We start from the raw sequence: 23,488 nt of genomic DNA, 5'->3' as shown, positions 1-23,488 counted from the left end.
GCATCTCCCCAAGCTTCCAAGCACCCCAAAACGATCCAAGCACCCTCCCAGCACAAGCAGCATCTCCCCAAGCTCCAAGCACCCCAAAACGATCCCAGCACCCTCCCAGCCCAAGCAGCATCTCCCCAAGCTCCAAGCACCCCAAAACCATCCCAGCACCCTCCCAGCCCAAGCAGCATCTCCCCAAGCTCCAAGCACCCCAAAACGATCCCAGCACCCTCCCAGCACAAGCAGCATCTCCCCAAGCTTCCAAGCACCCCAAAACCATCCCAGCACCCTCCCAGCCCAAGCAGCATCTCCCGCAGCTGGCCTGAGCCCCAGGCTGTGCCCAGCGGGCAGCTGCCGTGGGTGCCGCAGGCAGCCCGCACCTGTAGCAGCCGGACGCGGTCCTGCGCCTGTGCCAGCTGGCGCTGGGCGCTGCCCAGGGAGCGGGCAAGCTGCTCATGCTGGGCAGAGAGCCGCCGAGAGGCCTCCTGCGTGCCCAGCTTCTCCCGCTCCACCTGCTCCGGACGGAGAGGGGGGGAGGTGGCACAGGGCTGCAGGGGCACTCACCAGCCCAGCACTGTGCTCCTGCTGCCACCCCCCGTGCCAGCGTTGCCTCGGATGCGAACCGAGCCCAGCACCCTCCCGGTCCCAGCAGCAGCTCTCCAACCTTCCAAGCACCCCAAAGTGATCCCAGCACCCTCCCAGTCCCAGCAGCAGCTCCCCAAGCTCTGAAGCACCTAAATAAACGCAGAACACTCCCAGCACAAGCAGCATCTCCTCAAGCTTCTAAGCACCCCTAAATGAGCCCAGCACCCTCACAGCACAAGCAGCAGCTCCCCAAGCTCTGAAGCACCCCAAAGTGAGCCCAGAACCCTCCCAGCACAAGCAGCATCTCCCCAAGCTCTGAAGCACCCCAAAATGATCCCAGAACCCTCCCAGCACAAGCAGCATCTCCCCAAGCTCTGAAGCACCCCAAAATGATCCCAGTACCCTCCCAGCACAAGCAGCATCTCCCCAAGCTTCTGAAGCACCTCAAAATGATCCCAGCATGCTCCCAGTCCAAGCAGAATCTCTCCAAGCTCCAAGCACCCCAAAACGATCCCAGAACCCTCCCAGCCCAAGAAGCAGCTCCCCAAGCTTCCAAGCACCCAAAAATGATCCCAGCACCCTCCCAGCACAAGCAGCATCTCCCCAAGCTCTGAAGCACCCCAAAATGATCCCAGTACCCTCCCAGCACAAGCAGCATCTCCCCAAGCTTCTGAAGCACCTCAAAATGATCCCAGCATGCTCCCAGTCCAAGCAGAATCTCTCCAAGCTCCAAGCACCCCAAAACGATCCCAGAACCCTCCCAGCCCAAGAAGCAGCTCCCCAAGCTCCAAGCACCCAAAAATGATCCCAGCACCCTCCCAGCACAAGCAGCATCTCCCCAAGCTCAGAAGCACCCCAAAATGAGTCCAACACCCTCCCAGTCCCAGCAGCAGCTCTCCGAGCTTCCAAGCATCCCAAAATGATCCCAGCACTCTCCCAGTCTCAGCAGCAGCTCTCCGAGCTTCCAAGCACCCCAAAATGATCCCAGCACCCTCCCAGTCCCAGCAGCAGCTCTCCGAGCTTCCAAGCACCCCAAAATGATCCCAGCACCCTTCCAGCCCAAGCAGAATCTCCCCAAGCACCCCAAAATGAGCCCAGTATGCTCCCAGCCCAAGCAGCATCTCCCCAAGCTCTGAAGCACCCCAAAATGATCCCAGCACAAGCAGCATCTCCCCAAGGTCTGAAGCACCCCAAAATGATCCCAGTATGCTCTCATCCCAAGCAGCATCTCTCCAAACTGCAAGCACCCCAAAATGACCCCAGCACCCTCCCAATCCATGCAGCATCTCCCCAAGCTCTGAAGCACCCCAAAACGATCCCAGCACCCTCCCAGCCCAAGCAGCATCTCCCCAAGTTCCAAGCACCCCAGAACGATCCCAGCACTCTCCCAGTGCAAGCAGCACATCCCCAAGCTTCTAAGCACCCCAAAATGAGCCCAGCACTCTCCCAGTCCAAGAAGCATCTCCCCAAGCTTCTAAGCACCCCAAAATGAGCCCAGCAGCCTCCCAGCCCAAGCAGTGGATGTATGGATGTGAGGGATGTGTATGACAGAGCAGACAGAGGTTAAATCTGAGAGACAGCAGCAAGTGGATTGGAGATGGAGCAGCCAAGAGAGGGAACAGAAAACACTGAGGATGAAGCAGATCTGAAGGGGAAAAGCAGAGCAGAGATGTGTTTAAAACAGCTGCTAAGAGCTGTAAAAGAGGAAAGGGAGCAGGGCAGGTGGAGAAAATGCAAGCAGATGTGTGCCTAAAATAGGGCAGAGCAGAAAAGACAGCAGAGAGAGAGGAAGATGGAGCAGGTGATAAATACCCAATGCAAAACAAGGCAGAGAAGAGAGAGAGAAAGGGGAAAATCCAGCAGAGAGTATGAGAAGAGAGGAGAGAATGGAGCTGGGGAGGAGAAGTACAGGAGACTGGAGACGGAGCAGGTAAGGGAGACTAAAGACAGCACACAGTAGCTGAGAGAGAGCTAAGGTGGGACACAGAGCAGAGGAGGTGAGATGGAGCAGGTAATGGAGAGGGGGAAGAGAAAATACAGCAGCTGCATAGGAAACACAGCAGCTAAGAGGTGCCTGGAGGAGGAAATAGAGCAGCTAAGAGGTGCCTGGAGGAGGAAATAGAGCAGCTAAGAGGTGCCTGGAGTAGGAAATACAGCAGCTAATAGGTGCCTGGAGGAGGAAATAGAGCAGCTAAGAGGTGCCTGGAGGAGGAAATAGAGCAGCTAAGAGGTGCCTGGAGGAGGAAATACAGCAGCTAATATGTGCCTGGAGTAGGAAATACAGCAGCTAATAGGTGCCTGGAGGAGGAAATACAGCAGCTAATATGTGCCTGGAGTAGGAAATACAGCAGCTAATAGGTGCCTGGAGGAGGAAATACAGCAGCTAATATGTGCCTGGAGGAGGAAACACAGCAGCTAATAGGTGCCTGGAGGAGGAAATACAGCAGCTAATATGTGCCTGGAGTAGGAAATACAGCAGCTAATAGGTGCCTGGAGGAGGAAATACAGCAGCTAATATGTGCCTTGAGTAGGAAACACAGCAGCTAATATGTGCCTGGAGTAGGAAACACAGCAGCTAATATGTGCCTGGAGTAGAAGATGCAGCAGCTAATATGTGCCTGGAGTAGAAGATGCAGCAGCTAATAGGTGCCTGGAGTAGAAGATGCAGCAGCTAATATGTGCCTGGAGTAGAAGATGCAGCAGCTACACAGACAAACCTCCAAGAAAGCAGAGTAAAATCCCTACACATTAAAGCTACAAAGATCTGGAGCATACATCAGGGCTGGAAGGGAGCACAAGGATCATCCAGCTCCAACCCCCTGCCATGCCCAGGGACACCCTACCCTAGAGCAGGCTGCACACAGCCTCAGCCAGCCTGGCCTCAAACACCTCCAGCCATGGGGCCTCAACCCCCTCCCTGGGCAACCCATTCCAGCCTCTCACCACTCTCCTGCTCAACAACTTCCTCCTCACCTCCAGCCTCACTCTCCCCACCTCCAGCTTTGCTCCATCCCCCCCAGTCCTGTCACTCCCTCACAGCCTCAAAAGTCCCTCCCCAGCTTTCTTGTAGCCCCCTTCAGACACTGCAAGGCCACAGTAAGGTCTCCTGGGAGCCTTCTCCTCTCCAGACTGAGCAGCCCCAACTCTCTCAGCCTGTGCCCACAGCAGAGCAGCTCCAGCCTCCTGCTCATCCTCCTGCCCTTCTCTGGCCACCTTCCAGCACCTCCAGACCTTCCCTGCAGCAGGCTCCAGAGCTGGGCACAGAGCTCCAGCTGGGCTCTCACCATGGTGGGCAGAGGGGTAGAATCCCCTCCCTGGCCCTGCTGCCCACACTGCTCCTGCTGCAGCCCAGGCTCAGGTTGGCTCTCTGGGCTGCCAGTGCCCACTGCTGGCTCCTGTTCAGCTTCTCCTCCACCAGCACCCCAAGTCCCTTTCCTCAGGGCTGCTCTCAAGCCAGGCTCTGCCCAGCCTGTATCGGTGCCTGGCATTGCCCTGACCCAGATGCAGGACCCTGCACTTGTTCCTGTTGGCCATGAGGTTGGCATGGGGCCACCTTTGCAGCCTGCCCAGGTCCCTCTGGATATTTAAGTGCACTTAGACTACAGATACACAAACTCTGCTTGGGCACCCACTGTGCCACGACGCTTTTAGGGCCTGCCCCTGCATTTGTGCCCCCTCTACCACTGCCCTGCTGTGCCAGGCCATCCCCACAGGTACCCAAGGGTGCCCCCCTCCCCCGGGCCCTGCTCACCTTGCCCAGGGTGCTCCTGAGGGCGCTGTGATCCTTCTCCAGGAGCAGGGCCTGGCGCTGGGCTGCCCTCTGCTCACCCTGTGCCCGCGCCAGTGCCCGCTGCAGGCTCAGCACCTGCTGCTGCAGCCCCTGTGCCCACCCGCGTCAGCACCACGCCAGGGGGCATGGGGCACAGGGGGCATGCAGAGGGCAAGGAGGGCAGGGGCTCTATGGGGGCTACATGAGGACTATAGGGTGCTGGGGCAAAGAGGGTGCCAGGGGTGTATAGGGGCTATAGGGTGCTGGGGCAAAGAGGGTGCCAGGGCTGTATGGGAGCTATAGGGTACTGAGGCAAAGAGGGTGCCAGGGCTGTATAGGGGCTACAGGGTGCTGGGGCAAAGAGGGTGCCAGGGCTGTATGGGAGCTATAGGGTACTGAGGCAAAGAGGGTGCCAGGGGTGTATAGGGGCTATAGGGTTCTGGGGCAAAGAGGGTGCCAGGGCTGTATAGGAGCTATAAGGTGCCAGGACTATATGGGAGCTATAGGGTACTGGGGAAAGAGGGTGCCAGGGCTGTATGGGGGCTATAGGGTACTGGGGCAAGAGGGTGCCAGGGCTGTACAGGGCCTACAGGGTGCCAGGTCTACATGGGGGCTATAGGGTGCCAGGGCAAAGAGGGTGCTGGGGCTACATGGAAGCTAGAGGGTGCTGGGGTAAATAGGGTGCTGGGGCTACATGGGGGCTATAGGGTGCCAGGGCAAAGAGGGTGCTGGGGCTACATGGAAGCTAGAGGGTGCTGGGGTAAGTAGGGTGCTGGGGCTATGAGAGCTACAGGGTGCTGGGGTAAATAGGGTGCCAGGCCATATGAGGGTTATAGGGTGCCAGGGCAAAGAGGCTGCTGGGGCTATATGAGGGCCATAGGGTGATAGGGCAAAGAGGGTGCTGGGGCTACATGGAAGCTAGAGGGTGCTGGGGTAAATAGGGTGCTGGGGCTATATGGGGGCTATAGGGTGCTGGGGCTATGGAGTGCTATCGGGGGTGGGAAGGGCTGCAGGGGCTGCACAGGGGGGCTGTGGTGCTGCACAGGCCAAGAGGGTGCTATGGCAGGGTGGGAAAGGGTTCGTGGTGCCATGTGGGGGCCAACAGGCTTCACGGTGCAGGCAAAGGGCGCTGCATGGGGACAAAGGAGGGTGAATGTGGGGAGCCCCACTGCCATCCCTCACCAGGTGTGGGGTGCACCCCTCCCTGCCCTCACCTCCTGCTGCTGCTGGCCCTGTGCCTCCAGCTCGTCCTTGCTCCGCTGCAGAGCCTCCTGCTCAGCCTGCAGTGCCTGCAGCTGCTCCCGCAGCGCTGCCTTCTCCTGCCGCGCCTCCGCCAGCGCCTGCCGCGCCACATCCAGCCCCTCCTGGGGGGGCAAGGGACACAGAACCACAGCATCAAGCAGGCTGGCAGAGAGCTCCAAGCTCCCCCAGCCCAGCCTAGCACCCAGCCCTGCCCAACCAACCAGACCATGGCACTCAGTGCCCCAGCCAGCCTTGGCTGCAACACCTCCAGCCACACAGACTCCACCACCTCCCTGGGCAGCCCATTCCAGTGCCAATCACTCTCTCTGACAACAACTTCCTAACAACATCCAGCCTCAACCTGCCCTGCCACAGCTTCAGCCTGGGGCCCCTTCTTCTGTCCCTGGCTGCCTGGCAGCAGAGCCCAACCCCACCTGGCTACAGCCTCCCTGCAGGCAGCTGCAGGCAGCAATCAGCTGTGCCCTGAGCCTCCTCTGCTGCAGGCTGCACCCCCCCAGCTCCCTCAGCCTCTCCTCACAGGGCTGTGCTCCAGGCCCCTCCCCAGCCTTGCTGCCCTTCTCTCAACACCTTCCAGCACCTCAACAGCTCTCTGCAATGGAGGAGCCCAGAACTGGACACAGCACTGCAGGGCTGGCCTGCGCAGTGCTGAGCACAGAATACATCCCCAGTGAGCCCCCAGTGTCCCAGCCCACCCACCCTAGGGTGCTCTCACCCACCTGCAGCAGCCGTCGGTCGAGCTCGCCGGCGGTCAGGGTGCTCTGGAGCTGCAGCAGCCTCTCCTGGCCGTCGGGCACCGCCGGTGGCACGCTCGGGGCATCGCCGCTGGCTGCCAGCGCCGCGCTCAGCCGCTCCGTGGCCAGCTGCAAGGCACCGGCGCGCTGCTCGCTGGCTGCCAGCTACACCCCGAAAGCAACAGCCAGAGTCAAGGCAGCGCCTCCAGGAGCCCCACGGAAGGAGGAGCTGCGCCGTGCCCAGCGGCTCCGGCACCAGCAGGAGGCTCTGCTTGCAACCCACAAACTACAGCAAGAGTCAAGAGAACCAGGGAGATGTCCAGGCAAAAGGGGGGCAGGGGAGGGGGGGGGGTCAGGCCTTGCTCAGCTGCTGTACTCATGGAATTGTTTGGGTGTGGAAAGCCCCCCCCAAGGTCACCCAACACCCCCAACCATCCACCCAACAGCACCATGCCCACTAAGCTATGTCCCCAAACACCATGGCCACAGGTTTCTTGAACACCTCCAGGGATGGGGACTCCACCACCTCCCTGAGCAGCCTGTGCCAGTGCCTGACCACTCTCACAGCAGAGAAATTGTTCCTCCTGTCCAGCCTAATGCTGCCCTGGCACAGTTTCAGGCCATCTCCTCTTGTTCTGTCACCTGACACTAGGCAGAAGAGACCAACCCCAGCCTGGTTCCAGCCTCCTTTCAGGGAGCTGCAGAGAGCCAGAAGGGCTCCCCTCAGCCTCCTCTTCTCCAGGCTGCACACCCCCAGCTCCCTCAGCTGCTCCTCCCCAGCCCTGTTCTCCAGACCCTCCCCCAGCTTCACTGCCCTTCTCTGCACCTCCCCCGGTCCCTCGATGTCCTCCTTGCAGTGAGGACCCCAAAACGGGAAGGCAAGCTGGGCCTGAGCCCCTCCAGGGCAGGTGATGGAGACTGAGAGGACTCGGTGCCGTTACCTGTTTCTGGAGCAGCTCAGCTCGGTCCTGCAGTGCCCGCGCCTCCGCCTGCCGCTCGCCCAGCGCCGCCCGTGCCCGCTGCAGCTCGCCCTCCAGCACCCGCTGCTGCAGCTCCAGGCGGCTGCTCCGGCTCTCTGCCGCCTCCAGCCGCCGCCTGGCATCCTCCAGCTCGGCCTCGCTGGCTCGCACCGCGCTCAGCTTCTCCTGCAAGGCACCAGGAGGATGCCACCGAGATGGGGGTATAGGGGCAGGGGTAGGATCTGGCAGGTCGTGGCACAGGTGGGTGGATGTTCGGATGGGTGAAAACCTGGCTGTGCCCCAAGGGTGGTGGGGAAGGGAGCTGGCACTAGCTGGGGGCTGGGTGGGGAATGGCTGAGAGCAGCCCTGAGGGTCTGGGGTGAGGAAAAGCTCAACCTAAGCCTGCAGTGTGAGTGCAGCCCAGAGAGCAACCCTGTGCTGGGCTGCAGCCAGAGCAGTGTGGGCACAGGGCAAGGGAGGGGATTCTGCCCCTTGGCTCTGCTCTCCTCACACCCCACCTGCAGTCCTGGGGGCAGTTCTGCAGCCCCCAGCACAAGCAGGACATGGAAGGGTTGGAGCCAGCCCAGAGGAGGCCACCAAGATGCTGAGAGGGCTGCAGCAGCTCTGCTCTGAGCACAGGCTGAGAGAGTTGGGGCTGTGCAGGCTGGAGAGGAGAAGGCTTGGAGGAGAGCTTGGAGTGGCCTTGCAGGATCTGCAGGGGGCTGCAGGAGGGCTGGGGAGGGACTGTTGAGAAGGTCTGGGAATGGCAGGAGGAGGAGGAGGAGGAATGGGTTTGAAGTGGCAGAGGGGAGATGGAAAGTGGATGTGAGGAAGAAGTTGTTTACAGGGAGGGTGGTGAGAGACTGGCACAGGTTGAGGGTGGTGAGAGACTGGCACAGGTTGAGGGTGGTGAGAGACTGGCACAGGTTGAGGGTGGTGAGAGACTGGCACAGGTTTCCCAGGGAGGTTGTGCAGCACAGAAGCACAGAATGCGATCAGAGTTCCCATCCCTGGAGTGCCCATCCCGGGAGTGCTATCCCCGGAATGCCCATCCCCAGAGTGCCCATCCCCAGAGTGCCCATCCTCAGAGTGTCCATCCTCAGAGTGCCCATCCCCATAGTGCCCATCCCCAGAGTGCCCATCCTCAGAGTGCCCATCCCCAGAGTGCCCATCCCCTGAGTGCCCATCCCCAGAGTGTCCATCCCCGGTGTGCCCATCCCCAGAGTGCCCATCCCCAGAGTGTCCATCCCCAGAGTATCCACCTTCAGAGTGCCCATCCCCAGTGTGCCCATCCTCAGAGTGCCCATCCCTGGAGTGTCCATCCCCAGAGTATCCACCTTCAGAGTGCCCATCCCCGGAGTGCCATCCCTGGAGTGTCCATCCCCAGAGTATCCACCTTCAGAGTGCCCATCCCCAGAGTGCCATCCCTGGAGTGTCCATCCCCAGAGTATCCACCTTCAGAGTGCCCATCCCCAGTGTGCCCATCCCCAGAGTGCCCATCCCTGGAGTGTCCATCCCCAGAGTATCCATCTTCAGAGTGCCCATCCCTGGAGTGTCCATCCCCAGTGTATCCATCCTCAGAGTGCCCATCCCCAGAGTATCCATCCTCAGAGTGCCCATCCCCAGTGTGCCCATCCCCAGTGCTGCTCACGACACTTGTGGCCATGGCACTCTGGGCTACAACTCAGTGCCCACAGCGGTGCTGGGCTGACAGTTGGACCGGGTGACCTTAGAAGGCTTTGCCAACCCAGCAGCCCTGTGCCTCTGTGGCCTGTGCCCTCCTTCCCCAAGGTGCCCCCCCACCAAACCTGTGCCACTCGCCGCTCGCCCTCCGCATGCCGCAGGCTCCGCTCCAGCGCCGCCGCCTTGTCCCTCAGCGCCCGCAGCTCCCTCTCGCCGCGCCGCAGCCTCTCCTCCTGCAGCAGCAGCGCGGCCTGGGCACTGCCCAGCTGCCCCCCGCCGCGCCCTGCCCCTGCCGTGCCACCAGCACACAGCTCACTGGCGCCGCTGGCAGCTGGGCGCGGGGGGGGCACAGCAGACTGGCACACACTGGGCAGGGAGCAGGGCTTAAGGGGGATGCAGAGGGGCAGCACCAGTCCAGCACTTGGAATGGGGATGCTCAGGGGGGCACACATGTGGGGGGTATGGGGGGGTCACCAGTGGTACTGGGGTGTGGGTAAGGGGTCACCAGTGGTACTGGGGTGTGGGTAAGGGGTCACCAGTGGTACTGAGGTGTGGGTGAGGGGTCACCAGTGGTACTGGGGTGTGGGTAAGGGGTCACCAGTGGTGCTGGGGTGTGGGTGAGGGGTCACCAGTGGTACTGGGGTGTGGGTAAGGGGTGACCAGTGGTACTGGGGTGTGGGTAAGGGGTCACCAGTGGTACTGAGGTGTGGGTGAGGGGTCACCAGTGGTACTGGGGTGTGGGTAAGGGGTCACCAGTGGTACTGGGGTGTAGGTAAGGGGTCACCAGTGGTACTGGGGTGTGGGTAAGGGGTCACCAGTGGTACTGGGGTGTGGGTGAGGGGTCACCAGTGGGATTTACTGGGATTTCTCGGGGGGCATGGGAGGGTACCAGTGGTACTGGGATTTATGGGGTGTATGGGTGGGTTACCAGGTGCTTTACTGGGATTAATGGGGGGGCATGGGGGAGTAACCTTAAACTGGGATGTGTGGGGCTGGCCTGGGCACTCACCAGTACCAACTGGGATGTGTGGGCTCTGCACTGGGCACTCACCAGTATTAACTGGGATGTGTGGGCTCTGCACTGGGCACTCACCAGTATTAAATGGGATGTCTGAGGTCTGCACTGGGCACTCAGCAGTTTAACTGGGATGTGTGGGCTCTGCACTGGGCACTCACCAGTACCAACTGGGATGTGTGGGCTCTGCACTGGGCACTCAGCAGTTTAACTGGGATGTGTGGGCTCTGCACTGGGCACTCAGCAGTTTAACTGGGATGTGTGGGCTCTGCACTGGGCACTCACCAGTACTAACTGGGATGTGTGGGCTCTGCACTGGGCACTCACCAGTACCAACTGGGATGTGTGGGGTCTGCACTGGGCACTCACCAGTTTAACTGGGATGTGTGGGCTCTGCACTGGGCACTCACCAGTGCCAACTGGGCTGCCTGGGTCTGCCCAGGGGCTTCTCCAGTTCCATGACCAGTTCCACCAGGATTTGGGGGCCCAGCCCAGTGAAACTCCTCCCAGCACCCAGCAGACCCACGCAGCACCTCCTCCCCACCCCCTCCCATGCCTCAGTTTCCCCAAGTCACCCCAAACCCCACACTTTGGGGGCAGAGGATACACCCCAACGACCCCCCCCCCCCCGTTACCTTCCTCGCTCTCAGCCAGCAGCTTCTGGAGCTGCTGCGCCTCTCTGCCAGCCTTGTCCCGCTCCTCCTCCACCTCTGCCAGCCGCTGGCTCAGGCTGCCCACCTGCACCCGCAGCTCCTCCTGGGGCGAGGAACTGGGGTGAAAAAGGGCATTTTTAGGGTGGGTGGGGAGGGGAGAGGACGGAGGGGCACAGACAGGCACGCACCTTCTCCCGCTGGGCATCCTGCAGCTGGCGCAGGAACTCCCGCAGGGCTGCCCGCACCGCCTCGGGCTCGGCTGCTGCCTCGGGGCCCGGGGGTGAGCTGGGGCTCCCTGAGCCCTCAGGGCCCCCACCTGTATGGGACAGACTGGGTGACACGGGGACAAGAGGGCACAGCTGCCAAGGGAAGATGGCAAGCCCGAGGTGGGGGATGCGCTGCGGTGGGATGTGGGGTGCGGGGGACCCCCCAGGGATGGAGCAGTGAGGGAAGAGGGGGAGCTGAGGCATGGAGCAACAAGGGTGATGAGAGGCCTCCAAGGATGCAGGAGATGGAGCAGTGGGGGGATGAAAGACCCCAGGGATGAAGCAATGGGATATGGGGGACCCCAAGGATGCAGGAAAAGGAGCAGTGGGATGATGAGAGACTCCAAGGATGCAGGAGATGGAGCAGTGGGGGGATGAAAGACCCCAGGGATGGAGCAATGGGATATGGGGGACCCCAAGGATGCAGGAAAAGGAGCAGTGGGATGATGGGAGACTCCAAGGATGCAGGAGATGGAGCAGTGGGGCGATGAAAGACCCCAGGGATGGAGCAATGGGATATGGGGGACCCCAAGGATGCAGGAAAAGGAGCAGTGGGATGATGAGAGACTCCAAGGATGCAGGAGATGGAGCAGTGGGGGGATGAAAGACCCCAGGGATGGAGCAATGGGATATGGGGGACCCCAAGGATGCAGGAAAAGGAGCAATGGGATGATGGGAGACTCCAAGGATGCAGGAGATGGAGCAGTGGGGGGATGGGGATGCAAGAGATGGAGCAAGGGGGTGATGGGATACAGCCAAGGATGCAGGAGATGGAGTGGTGAGGTGATAGGAGACTCCAAGGATGCAGCAATGGGATATGGGGGACCCCAAGGATGCAGGAAAAAGAGCAATGGGGTGATGGGATGTATCCAAGGATGCAGGAGATGGAGCAGTGGGGGGATGAAAGACCCCAGGGATGGAGCAATGGGATGTGGGGGACCCCAAGGATGCAGGAAAAGGAGCAATGGGGTGCTGGGACACTCCAAGGATGCAGAAATGGGATATGGGGGACCCCAAGGAGTCAGAAAATTGAGCAATGGAGTGATAGGAAACTCCAAGGATGCAGGAGATGGAGTAATGAGGTGGTAAGAGACCCCAGGGATGGAGCAACAGGATATCAGGATCCCAAGGATGCAGCAGTGGGACAAACAGTGGAACAACAAGGTCAGGGGACATCTCCCAGGGATGCAGGGGATGCAGCAGTGGGATACAGGGGATCTCCAGGGATGCAGGGGATGCAGCAGTAGGATATAGGTGATCTCTGGGGATGCAGCAGTGGGATACAGGGGATCTCCAGGGATGCAGGGGATGCAGCAATAGGATACAGGGGATCTCCAGGGATGCAGCAGTGGGATACAAGGGATCTCCAGGGATGTAGGGGATGCAGCAGTGGGATACAAGGGATCCCCAGGGAAACAGGGGATGCAGCAATAGGATATAGATTATCTCTGGGGATGCATCAGTAGGATACAGGGGATCTGCAGGGGATGCAGCAGTGGGATACAGGGGATCCCCTGGGATGCAGGGGATGCAGCAGTGGGATACAGGGGATCCCCAAGGATGCAGGGGATACAACAGTGGGATATAGGGGATCTCCAGGGATGCAGCAGTAGGATACAGGGGATCCCCAAGGATGCAGGGGATACAGCAGTGGGATATAGGGGATCTCCAGGGATGCAGCAGTGGGATACAGGAGATCCCCAAGGATGCAGGGGATGCAGCAGTGGGATATAGGGGATCTCCAGGGATGCAGCAGTGGGATACAGGAGATCCCCAAGGATGCAGGGGATGCAGCAATAGGATACAGGGGATCTCCAGGGATGCAGCAGTTGGATACAGGGGATCTCCAGGGATGCAGGGGATGCAGCAGTGGGATACAGGGGATCCCCAAGGATGCAGGGGATGCAGCAATAGGATACAGGGGATCTCCAGGGATGCAGCAGTAGGATACAGGGGATCCCCAGGGATGCAGGGGATGCAGCAGTGGGATACAAGGTATCCCCAGGGATGCAGGGGATGCAGCAATAGGATACAGGGGATCTCCAGGGATGGAGCAGTGGGATACAGGGGATCTCCAGGGATGCAGGGGATGCAGCAGTGGGATACAGGGGATCTCCAGGGATGCAGGGGATGCAGCAGTGGGATACAGGTGATCTCCAGGGATGCAGGGATGCAGCAGTGGGATACAGGTGATCTCCAGGGATGCAGGGGATGCAGCAGTGGGATACAGGGGATCTCCAGGGATGCAGCAGTGGGATACAGGTGATCTCCAGGGATGCAGGGATGCAGCAGCAGGATCCCCAGGGCCACAGCAGCAGGAGCACCGCAGCGAGCTGCAGCGCAGCAGGACACATCCCCTTTCCCCTAAGCCGGAGCTGAAGGCCCCGGGGGGGGCAGTGCCCAGGCCCTCTCACCCTTGCTGGGGGCGCCGGGCCGTGCCCGGCCGATGCCCATGGTGCGGCGCAGGGCAGACTGGATGCCCCCCAGGCGGCTCTCTGCCGCCCGGCGCAGCGCCTCGCCGCGGGCCAGCTCTGCCTCCAGCCCCTGCGCCCGGCCCTCGGCGGCGCTCAGCCGCAGGCTCAGCTCCGCAGCCTCCTCCCGCGCCGCCTCCACCTTCAGCTGCAGGTTGCGGGCATCGGCCAGCAGCTTCTTCTCGTTGCCCCGAGCCTCCTCCAGGCTGCGCGCCAGGTCCTTCTCCCGCTGCCCGAACTCCGCCTCCGCCTCCGCCAGCCGCCGCTGCAGCTGCTGCAGCTGGGGGGAGAGGGAGAGGGGATGGGGAGAGGGGAGAGAGGCGAGAGGAGAGAGGCGAGAGGAGGAGAGAGGAGAGGCGAGAGGGGAGAGGGGGAAGCGAGAGGGGCAGAGGAGAGAAGGGGAGAGGAGAGGAGAGGAGAGGAGAGGAGAGGAGAGGAGAGGAGAGGAGAGGAGAGGAGAGGAGAGGAGAGGAGAGGAGAGGAGAGGAGAGGAGAGGAGAGGAGAGGAGAGGAGAGGAGAGGAGAGGAGAGGAGAGGAGAGGAGAGGAGAGGAGAGGAGAGGAGAGGAGAGGAGAGGAGAGGAGAGGAGAGGAGAGGAGAGGAGAGGAGAGGAGAGGAGAGGAGAGGAGAGGAGAGGAGAGGAGAGGAGAGGAGAGGAGAGGAGAGGAGAGGAGAGGAGAGGAGAGGAGAGGAGAGGAGAGGAGAGGAGAGGAGAGGAGAGGAGAGGAGAGGAGAGGAGAGGAGAGGAGAGGAGAGGAGAGGAGAGGAGAGGAGAGGAGAGGAGAGGAGAGGAGAGGAGAGGAGAGGAGAGGAGAGGAGAGGAGAGGAGAGGAGAGGAGAGGAGAGGAGAGGAGAGGAGAGGAGAGGGGAGGGGAGAGAGAGGAGAGAGGAGGAGAGAGGAGGAGAGAGAGGAGGTAGGGATAGAGCAATGGGGTGAAACATACCAGGGTTGGAACCAGGGAGTGGTGAGGGACGCCCAAAGGGATGCAGGAGGTGGAGTAGTAGGGTAGGAGGGACCCAGGGATGCAAAGGATACAGCAATAGGGTGGTGGGGTGCAAATGATGGGGGACAAGAGGGATGCAAGAGATGGAGCAATAGGGTGAGGGGGTGCAAGGGATGGAACAACAGGGTGAGAGGGGACACCCAAGGGTGAAGTAACAGAGTGATAAGGACACGGGGGGTGGAGTAATGGGGTATGGGGGGAACCCAGGGATGCAAGAGATGGAGCAACAGGGTGATGTGGGACACCCAAGGGTGGAGAAATGGAGTGGTGAGGATGCAGGATGATGGAGTAATGGGGCATGGGGGACCCCAGGGGTGCAGGGGACACAGCAATAGGGTGATGAGGTGCAAGGATGGAGGAATGGAGTGATGAAAGACAGCAAAGATGCAAGAGATGGAGCAACAGGGTGAGGAGGTGCAAGGGATGGAACAACAGGGTGAGAGGGGATACACAAGGGTGGAGAAATGGAGTGGTGAGGATGCAGGGGGAGGAGTAATGGGGTATGGAAGACCCCAGGGATGCAGAGGACACAGCAATGGGGTGATGGGGTGCAAATGATGGGGGGTGCAAATGATGGGGTGCAAATGATGGGGGACAGCAGGGATGCAAGAGATGGAGCAATAAAGTGATGGGGATGCAAAAGATGGAGTAAAGGGTAATGGGGACCCCAGAAATGCAGGGAGACACTGATAGGAGATCCCAAGGGAGGCAGGAGATGGAGCAGTGGGGTGATGGGGGACCCCAAGAAGGCAGAGGATGGAGCAGTGAGGCCCAAAGCAAGGAGACAAAGTGGGTGCAGCAGATGCACTGGCAAGGAACCCCCAGGGGTGCAAGGGAGAGAGCAGAGGGCAGTGAGGACCTGTGACACTGAGTGGTGAGGTGACAGAAGCACCCAGGGGCATGGCATCAGGCAACCAAGCAGTAGGGACACCAGGGACAGAGGGTACCAGTTGTGGGGCAATGAGGATGCCAGGGGAGAGCAGCAGCATGACATGGGGCAAGGGGACAGGAGACAGAGTCCCCATCACCTCACAGGCACATGCAGGGTACCAGGCTGCAGGGGTGATGGGAACCAAGCTGGGGGGTGAAGAGTACCAAGCTGGGGGGTGATGGGTACCAAGCTGGGGGGTGAGGAGAACACTGTGGGGTGAAGAGTACCAAGCTGGGGGGTGATGGGTACCAAGCTGTGGGGTGATGAGTACCAAGCTGGGGGGTGATGGGTACCAAGCTGGGGGGTGACGAGTACCAAGCTGTGGGGTGATAAGGACACTGTGGGGTGATGAGGGTACTGTGGGGTGATGGGTACCAAGCTGGGGGGTGATGAGGACACTGTGGGGTGATGGGTACCAAGCTGGGGGGTGATGAGGACCCTGTGGGGTGATGGGTACCAAGCTGGGAGGTGATGAGGACCCTGTGGGGTGATGGGTACCAAGCTGGGGGGTGATGAGGACACTGTGGGGTGATGAGCACCAAGCACCACGACACTGTGGGTTCTTGGGAGCCCTTAGAAACCCTCAGGGACCCCTCACCTCCTTCTTGGCAGCCTCCACATCAGCCTCACTCTCCACCACCTTCTGCCTGAGGCCGAAGGCTTCCCTGCGGCTCTCCTCCTCCCGCTGCTCCTCCCGGGCCACCCGCGCCTGCAGCTCCCCCACCTCCTTGCTCCTCTTGCTGTTCTCACTGTCCAGGTCCTTCACCTGCCCGAGGTCGAGGAGGAGGCAGCAGCTGGCGGCAGCTCAGACGAGGGCGGTGGCACCTCGCCATGCTCCTCCTCCTCCTCCTCACCTGGCGGCGCAGCTCCTGCAGCTCTCGGCGGGCATCGAGGCGGGCACGCTCCACCTCCCGCAGGGCGGCTCGCAGCTCGCTCACCTCCCTGTCTGCTGCCGCCCGCCCGTCCTCCAGCAGCGCCAGCCGCTGCTCCTTCTCCTCGCTGGCACGCTTCAGGCTGGGGGAGAGGGGCAGAAGGGGCTGGCACCAACCCCCGCTCGGGGACATCATCTCCTGACGCCCAGCGCCACCCTGCCCTGAGCCAGCACCTCCAGCCCCAGCAGTCTGCTCCACGCATCAGCCCTGTTCCATCTGAGGCATCTCCCTCAGCCCTCGGTGTCCCCCGACCTTGGCTACCCCCTCCTGGTCTCCCAGTTTCAGCAGCTGCTTGTGCCAGCCATCGGCCAACCCCTGCCTCTGCCAGCTTGGGCATCTCCTCAGCATCACCCCAGCCTTCAGCACCCAAATCACTGCATCACTCCTAGCAACCCTCAACCTCAAGCATCACCCCAAATTCTGCATCCCCCAGCTTGAGCCTCCCTCCCCTTATCCCAAGCATCCTCTTCCACTGCGTGCCCTGACCCCGAGTGCCACCCTGACCCCAAGCACTGCTCTCCAAGGCACCATCCTGTCCTCTGCACCTCCTAACCTGAGCAGCTACCTTATCCTGGGCACCACCCTGGCCCCAGGCACCCAAAGCATCTCACTCTGCCCCAACCATGTCCCATTTGGGGTATCCTCTTGTCCTAACCATTGCCCTAATCCCAATTCCTGCACCTCCCAACTTGGACATCTCCCCTCCCTCAGCACCACCCCAGCCTGGAGCACCCCAACCACTGCATCACTCCAAGCACCCCCCAACCTCAAGCATCATCCCAACTTCTGCATCTCTCAGCTTGAGCCTCTCCCTTATCCCAAGCATCCTCTTCCACTGCATGCCCTGAGCCTAAGCACTGCTCACCAAGGCACTACCTCATCCTCTGCATCGCCTAACCTGGGCAGCTACCTTGTCCTGAGCATCACCCTGGCCCCAGGCACCCAAGGCATTGCACCACCCTACCCATGTCCCATTTGGGGTATCCTCTTGTCCACCACCCTAATCCCAACCCTGCATCTCTCAGCTTGGACATCTCTCCCTCAGCAGCATCTCAGCCTTGAGCACCCAAATCACTGCATCACTCCAAGCAACCTACAACCTCAAGCACCACCCCAGACCCAAGCAGCACCACAACCCCAAGCACCACCCCAACCCTGCATCTCCCAACTCAGGCATCTCCTCTCCCTGAGCATCATCCCAGCCTTGATTACCTCAACCACTTCACCACTCTGAGCAACTCCCAAACTCAAGCATCACCCCAACTTCTGCGTTTCCCAGCTTGGGCATCTCCTCTCCCTCAGCAGCATCCCAGCCTTGAGCACCCAAATCACTGCAGCACTCCAAGAAAGTCTCAGCCTCAAGCATCACCCCAACCTCAAGCACCAATCCAGCCTCAACCACCACCCCCAACTTCTGCATCTCCAGCCTCAAGCATCACCCCAACCTCAAGCACCAATCCAGCCTCAACCACCACCCCCAACTTCTGCATCTCCAGCCTCAAGCAACACCCCAACCTCAAGCACCACTCCAGCCTCAACCACCACCCCAACTTTGAGCATCACCCCACCCTCAACCACCACTCCAGCTGCTGCATCTTGAGCCTCAAGCACCACCCCAAACTCAAGCATCATCTCAACCTCAAGCATCACCCCAGCCTCAAGCACCACTCCAACCTCAAGCATCACCCCAGCCTCAACCACCACCCCAACTTTGAGCATCACCCCACCCTCAACCACCACTTCAACTGCTGCATCTCTGGCCTCAAGCATCACCTCAAACTCAAGCATCATCTCAACCTCAAGCATCACCCCAGCCTCAACCACCACTTCAACTGCTGCATCTCCAGCCTCAAGCACCACTCCAGCCCCAAGCACCACTCCAACTTCTGCATCTCCAGCCTCAACCACCACTCCAGCCCCAAGCACCACCTCAACTTCAAGCACCACCCCAGCCTCAAGCATCACCCCAGCCCCAAGCACCACTCCAACTTCTGCATCTCCAGCCTCAAGCACCACGCCAGCCCCAAGCACCATCTCAACCTCAAGCATCACCCCAGCCCCAAGCACCACTCCAACCTCGAGCATCACCCCAGCCTCAACCACCACCCCAACTTTGAGCATCACCCCACCCTCAACCACCACTTCAACTGCTGCATCTCCAGCCTCAAGCACCACCCCAAACTCAAGCATCATCTCAACCTCAAGCATCATCTCAACCTCAAGCATCACCCCAGCCTCAACCACCACTCCAAATTCTGCATCTCCAGCCCCAAGCACCACCCCAGCCCCAAGCACCACCCCAGCCTCAAGCACCACCCTAGCCTCAAGCACCACCCCAGCCCCAAGCACCACCCCAGCCTCAAGCACCACCCCAAACTCAAGCATCATCCCAACCTCAACCACCACCCCAGCCCCAAGCACCACCCCAGCCTCAAGCACCACCCCAAACGCAAGCATCATCCCAACCTCAACCACCATTCCAGCCTCAAGCATCACCCCAGCCTCAAGCACCACCCCAAACTCAAGCATCATCCCAACCTCAACCACCATTCCAGCCTCAAGCACCACCCCAGCCTCAAGCACTACCCCAAACTCAAGCATCATCCCAACCTCAACCACCATTCCAGCCTCAAGCATCACCCCAGCCTCAACCACCACTCCAACTTCTGCATCTCCAGCCTCAAGCACCACCCCAGCCTCAAGCACCATCTCAACCTCAAGCACCACCCCAGCCCCTGCCATCTCCCACCTGGCACCTCCCCTGCCCCAGGTGCCAACCCTGTGCCCCCTGCCCCCCTCACCTGATGCGCTGCCCCTCGGCGCGGCGCAGAGCCGCCCGCAGCTCCTCGTTGGAGCGCCTCAGGGTCTCCTTCTCCCTGGCCTCGTCCCCCAGGGCTCTCCTCGCCTCCTGCGCCTGCCGCCGCTGCGCCTCCCACCCTTCCCGGCTCTCCCGGGCCTCCCTCTGCGCCTCCAGCAGCTCCTGGCGCCCTGCCGCCCGCGCCGCCGCCACCAGCCGCACCTCCGCCCGAGCCTCCTCCGCCTGCGCCGCACCGGCACTCAGCGGGCACCGCGGCGGGGGAGGGACCGAGGGGGTGGGAAAGGATCCGAGGGGGTGGGAAGGGATCCGGGAGGCTGGGGAAAGGATCCGAGGGGGTGGGAAGGGATCCGGGAGACTGGGGAAGGGATCCGAGGGGGTGGGAAGGGATCCGGGAGGCTGGGAAGGGATCCGAGGGGGTGTGAAGGGATCCGGGAGGCTGGGAAGGATCCGAGGGGGTGGGAAGGAATACGGGAGGCTGGGGAAAAGATCCGAGGGGGTGGGAAGGGATCCGGGAGACTGTGGAAAGGGTCCGAGGGGGTGGGAAGGGATCCTCACCTCCGCCCGAGCCTCCTCCGCCTGCGCGGCACCGGCACTCAGCGGGCACCGCGGCGGGGAAGGGACCGAGGGGGCCGGGGAAGGACCCGATGGGGTGGGAAGGGATCCGGGAGGCTGGGAAGGATCCGAGGGGGTGGGAAGAGATCTGGGAGGCTGGGAAGGATCCGAGGAGGTGGGAAGGGATCTGGGAGGCTGGGAAGGATCCGAGGAGGTGGGAAGGATCCGAGGGAGTGGGAAAGGATCCGAGGGGGTGGGAAAGGATCCGCACCTCCGCCCGAGCCTCCTCCGCCTGCGCCGCACCGGCACTCAGCGGGCACCGCGGCAGGGAGCGGCTGGGAAGGGACTGAGGGGGCCGGGGAAGGATCCGAGGGGGTGGGAAGGGATCCGAGGGGGTGGGAAGGAATACGGGAGGCTGGGGAAGGATCCGAGGGGATGGGAAGGAATACGGGAGGCTGGGGAAGGATCCGAGGGGATGGGAAGGAATACGGGAGGCTGGGGAAGGATCCGAGGGGATGGGAAGGAATACGGGAGGCTGGGGAAGGATCCGAGGGGATGGGAAGGAATACGGGAGGCTGGGGAAGGATCCGAGGGGGTGGGAACAGATCTGGGAGGCTGGAGAAGGATCTGAGGAGGTGGGAAGGGATCTGGGAGGCTGGGAAGGATCCGAGGAGGTGGGAAGGGATCCGGGAGGCTGGGGAAAGGATCCGAGGGGGTGGGAAGGGATCTGGGAGGCTGGGGAAAGGATCCGGGGGGATGGGAAGGGATCCGAGGGCGTGGGAAGGGACTCAGGGGCCCGGGGAAGGATCTGAGGGGGTGGGAAGGGATCTGAGAGGCTAAGGAAGGATCCGAGGGAGTGGGAAGGGATGTGGGGCTTGGGGAAGGGGTTTGGGTGTGTAGGAGAGGAGTTAGGAGGTGGGAAGGGACCTGAGCTTTGGGAAAGGATTCAGGAGGTGGGAAGGGATCTGGGGGTTGGGGAATGGATTTCAGTGCATGAGAAGGGATTTAGGAGGTAGGAATGGATTTGGGTGTGTGGGAAGGGATCTGGGGTTTGGGAATTAATTTGGGGGACTAGGGAGGGATCTGGAGAGGGATCTAGGGGGTTGGGGAAGGATCTAGGGGGCAAGAAGGGATCTGGGGTTTGGGAATTAATTTGGGGGACTGGGGAGGGATCTAGGAGGTAAGAAGAGGTTTGGGGACTGGGGAAGGATTTAGGGGGTAGGAGAGGGTCTGGGGTTTGGGAATGGATTTGGGGGACTGGGGAGAGATTTGGGGGACTGGGGATGGATTTATGGGGCAGAGAAGGGATCTGGGGGTTGAAATGGGATTTTGGGAGGTGGGATCTGGGAGTTTAGAAAGGATTTGAGGTGTTGGGGAGGGGTCTGTGGGTTGGGAAGGGATTTGGGGGGTTGGGGAAGGACATGAAGAGAAGGGATCTGAAGAGGTGGGATCTGGGGGTTGGGAAGGGATCTGGGGGCTAAAGAAGGATCTGAAGAGAAGGGATCTGAAGAAAATGTATCTGGATGGGTGAGAAGGGGATGGGGAAAAGATCTATGGATTGGGAAGGGATTTGGGAGGCTAGGAAAGGATCTGAAGAGGTGGGAAGCAGGTGGGGAAGGGATCTGGGGGATGGGAAGGGATCTGGGGGGCTGAGGAAGCATCTGAAGAGAAGGGATTTAAAGAAAATGGATCTGGACAGGTGGGAAGAGGGTGGGGAAAAGATCTATGGGTTGGGAAGGGATCTGGGGGCTAGGGAAGGATCTGAAGAGAAAGGATCTGAAGAGGTGGGAAGCAGGTGGGGAAGGGATCTGGGGGTTAGGAAGGGATTTGGGAGTTGGGAAGGGATTTGGGGGGCTGGGGAAGCATCTGAAGAGAAGGGATCTGAAGAAAATGGATCTGGACAGGTGGGAAAGGATCTGGGGGTTGGGAAGGGATTGGAGAGTTGGGAAGGGATCAGGGGGTTGGGATGGGATCTGAGGGTTGCAAAGGGATCTGGGGGTTGGGATGGGATCTGAGGGTTGCAAAGGGATCTGGGGGTTGGGATGGGATCTGAGGATTGGGAAGGGATCAGGGGGTTGCAAAGAGATCTGGGGGTTGGGAAGGGATCAGGGGGTTGAGAAGGGATCAGGGGACTGGGAAGGGATCTCAGGGTTGGGAAGTGATCTGGGAGTTGGGAAGAGATCTGGGTGTTGGGAAGGGATCTGAGGGTTGGGAAGGGATCTGGGAGTCGGGAAGGGATCTGGGGGTTGGGAAGGGATCTGGGAGTTGGGAAGGGACCTGGGAGTCGGGAAGGGATCTGGGGGTTGGGAAGGGATCTGGGGGTTGGGAAGGGATCGGGCAGGCTAGGGAGGGATCTAGCAAGGTTGGCAGGGATCTGCAGGGGTGGGCAGAGGCTGGGCAGAGCTGTGCGGGTTGGGAGGGGCTGCAGGGGGCGGCTGAAGGCTTCACCTCCCGCAGGGCAGTGTCTCGCTGCTGCGCCGCCGCCGCCGCCTGGTCCCGCAGTGCCTTCGCCTGCAGCTCCTGCGCCGCCGTTGCCTCCTCCAGCTGCAGCCGCAGGCAGCGCAGCTCTGCCGCCAGGCTCTGGGCAGGGGCACAGCACCCTCAGCCCCCCCACCCCCCCCGGAGCAGCGGGAGGCTCCCGGGGCCAGATGCCATGGGTGCGGTGCCCGAGCATCCCCAGCAGCCCTGCGCTTGCAGGGGGCACAGAGGAGCTTGCAGACAAGGTGGGGGGCGGGCACTGGGTGGGGGCTGCGAGCCGGGGGGGGTGCAGGGGCAGGGCTGAGCCCCAGGATCTGGGGGCTGCAATGGGAGGTGCTCAAGCATGGGGGGCTTGGAAAGAGGGGGCAGGCTTGGGGGGCATCCAGGCGCAGGGGTGCTGGGCAGTGTTGGGGTGCCCAGGCATGGGGGCGTGCAGAGGGGTGGGGGTGGGCACTGGGGATGTCCAGACACACGTTTGCAGTGGGGGGGACATGGGTGATGGCCTGGCATGGGGGTGTGCAGGGAGGAGGTGGGCACTGGGGATGCCCAGACACAGGTTTGCAGTGGGGGGGACATGGGTAATAGCCTGGCACAGGGGTTTGGGGGTGTGTGGTCATAGGGGAGACCCAGGCGGGGGGGGCACTGCAATGGAGGCCATGTGTGGGACACAGGCACAGGGGGGTGCAGGGGTGGGGTTGGGGGACACTCAGGCACTGGGTTTGGAGTTGGGGGGGCATGGGGGACACTCAGGCACACGGTTTGGAGTTGGGGGGGGCATGAGGGACACTCAGGCACTAGGTTTGGAGTTGGGGGGGCATGAGGGACACTCAGGCACTGGGTTTGGAGTGGGGGGGGGCATGGGGGACACTCAGGCACTGGGTTTGGAGTTGGGGGGGGCATGAGGGACACTCAGGCACTGGGTTTGGAGTTGGGGGGGCATGGGGGACACTCAAGCTTTGGGTTTGCAGTGTGGGGGGCACAGAGGACACTCAGGCACTGAGTTTGGAGTTGGGGGGCATGGGGGACACTCAGGCACTGGGTTTGGAGTTGGGGGGGCATGGGGGACACTCAGGCACTGGGTTTGGAGTTGAGGGGGCACAGAGGACACTCAGGCACTGAGTTTGGAGTTGGGGGGCATGAGGGACACTCAGGCACTGGGTTTGGAGTTGGGGGGGCATGGGGGACACTCAGGCACTGGGTTTGGAGTTGGGGGGGGCATGAGGGACACTCAGGCACTGGGTTTGGAGTTGGGGGGGCATGAGGGACACTCAGGCACTGGGTTTGGAGTTGGGGGGGGCATGGGGGACACTCAGGCACTGGGTTTGGAGTTGGGGGGGGCATGGGGGACACTCAGGCACTGGGTTTGGAGTTGGGGGGGCATGGGGGACAC

The 23,488-nt window shown here is 61.2% G+C and overlaps 1 protein-coding gene across 1 annotated transcript in view; it reads right to left on the bottom strand.

Annotated features, from left to right (window-relative positions):
* The window catches only part of CROCC (ciliary rootlet coiled-coil, rootletin), a 71,961-nt gene that overhangs the window by 11,895 nt on the left and 36,578 nt on the right, over positions 1–23,488 (bottom strand). Inside the window, exons 22-34 of the mRNA XM_064171749.1 lie at positions 22,069–22,200; positions 19,052–19,290; positions 16,173–16,332; positions 15,917–16,084; positions 13,327–13,663; positions 10,835–10,962; positions 10,629–10,749; positions 9,104–9,267; positions 7,278–7,481; positions 6,322–6,501; positions 5,557–5,706; positions 4,325–4,453; positions 277–500 (exon numbers count right to left, since the gene is read on the bottom strand). Of these exons, the coding sequence (XP_064027819.1) occupies positions 277–500; positions 4,325–4,453; positions 5,557–5,706; positions 6,322–6,501; positions 7,278–7,481; positions 9,104–9,267; positions 10,629–10,749; positions 10,835–10,962; positions 13,327–13,663; positions 15,917–16,084; positions 16,173–16,332; positions 19,052–19,290; positions 22,069–22,200 (2,336 nt within the window). The remainder of the gene's footprint in view (positions 1–276; positions 501–4,324; positions 4,454–5,556; positions 5,707–6,321; positions 6,502–7,277; positions 7,482–9,103; positions 9,268–10,628; positions 10,750–10,834; positions 10,963–13,326; positions 13,664–15,916; positions 16,085–16,172; positions 16,333–19,051; positions 19,291–22,068; positions 22,201–23,488) is intronic.

This window comes from Pogoniulus pusillus, chromosome 36 (genome assembly GCF_015220805.1).
Source record: "Pogoniulus pusillus isolate bPogPus1 chromosome 36, bPogPus1.pri, whole genome shotgun sequence".
Classification (NCBI taxonomy): domain Eukaryota; kingdom Metazoa; phylum Chordata; class Aves; order Piciformes; family Lybiidae; genus Pogoniulus; species Pogoniulus pusillus.
The sequence above is the reverse complement of the archived record's forward strand: the minus strand, read 5'-3'. Positions and strand labels throughout refer to the sequence as shown.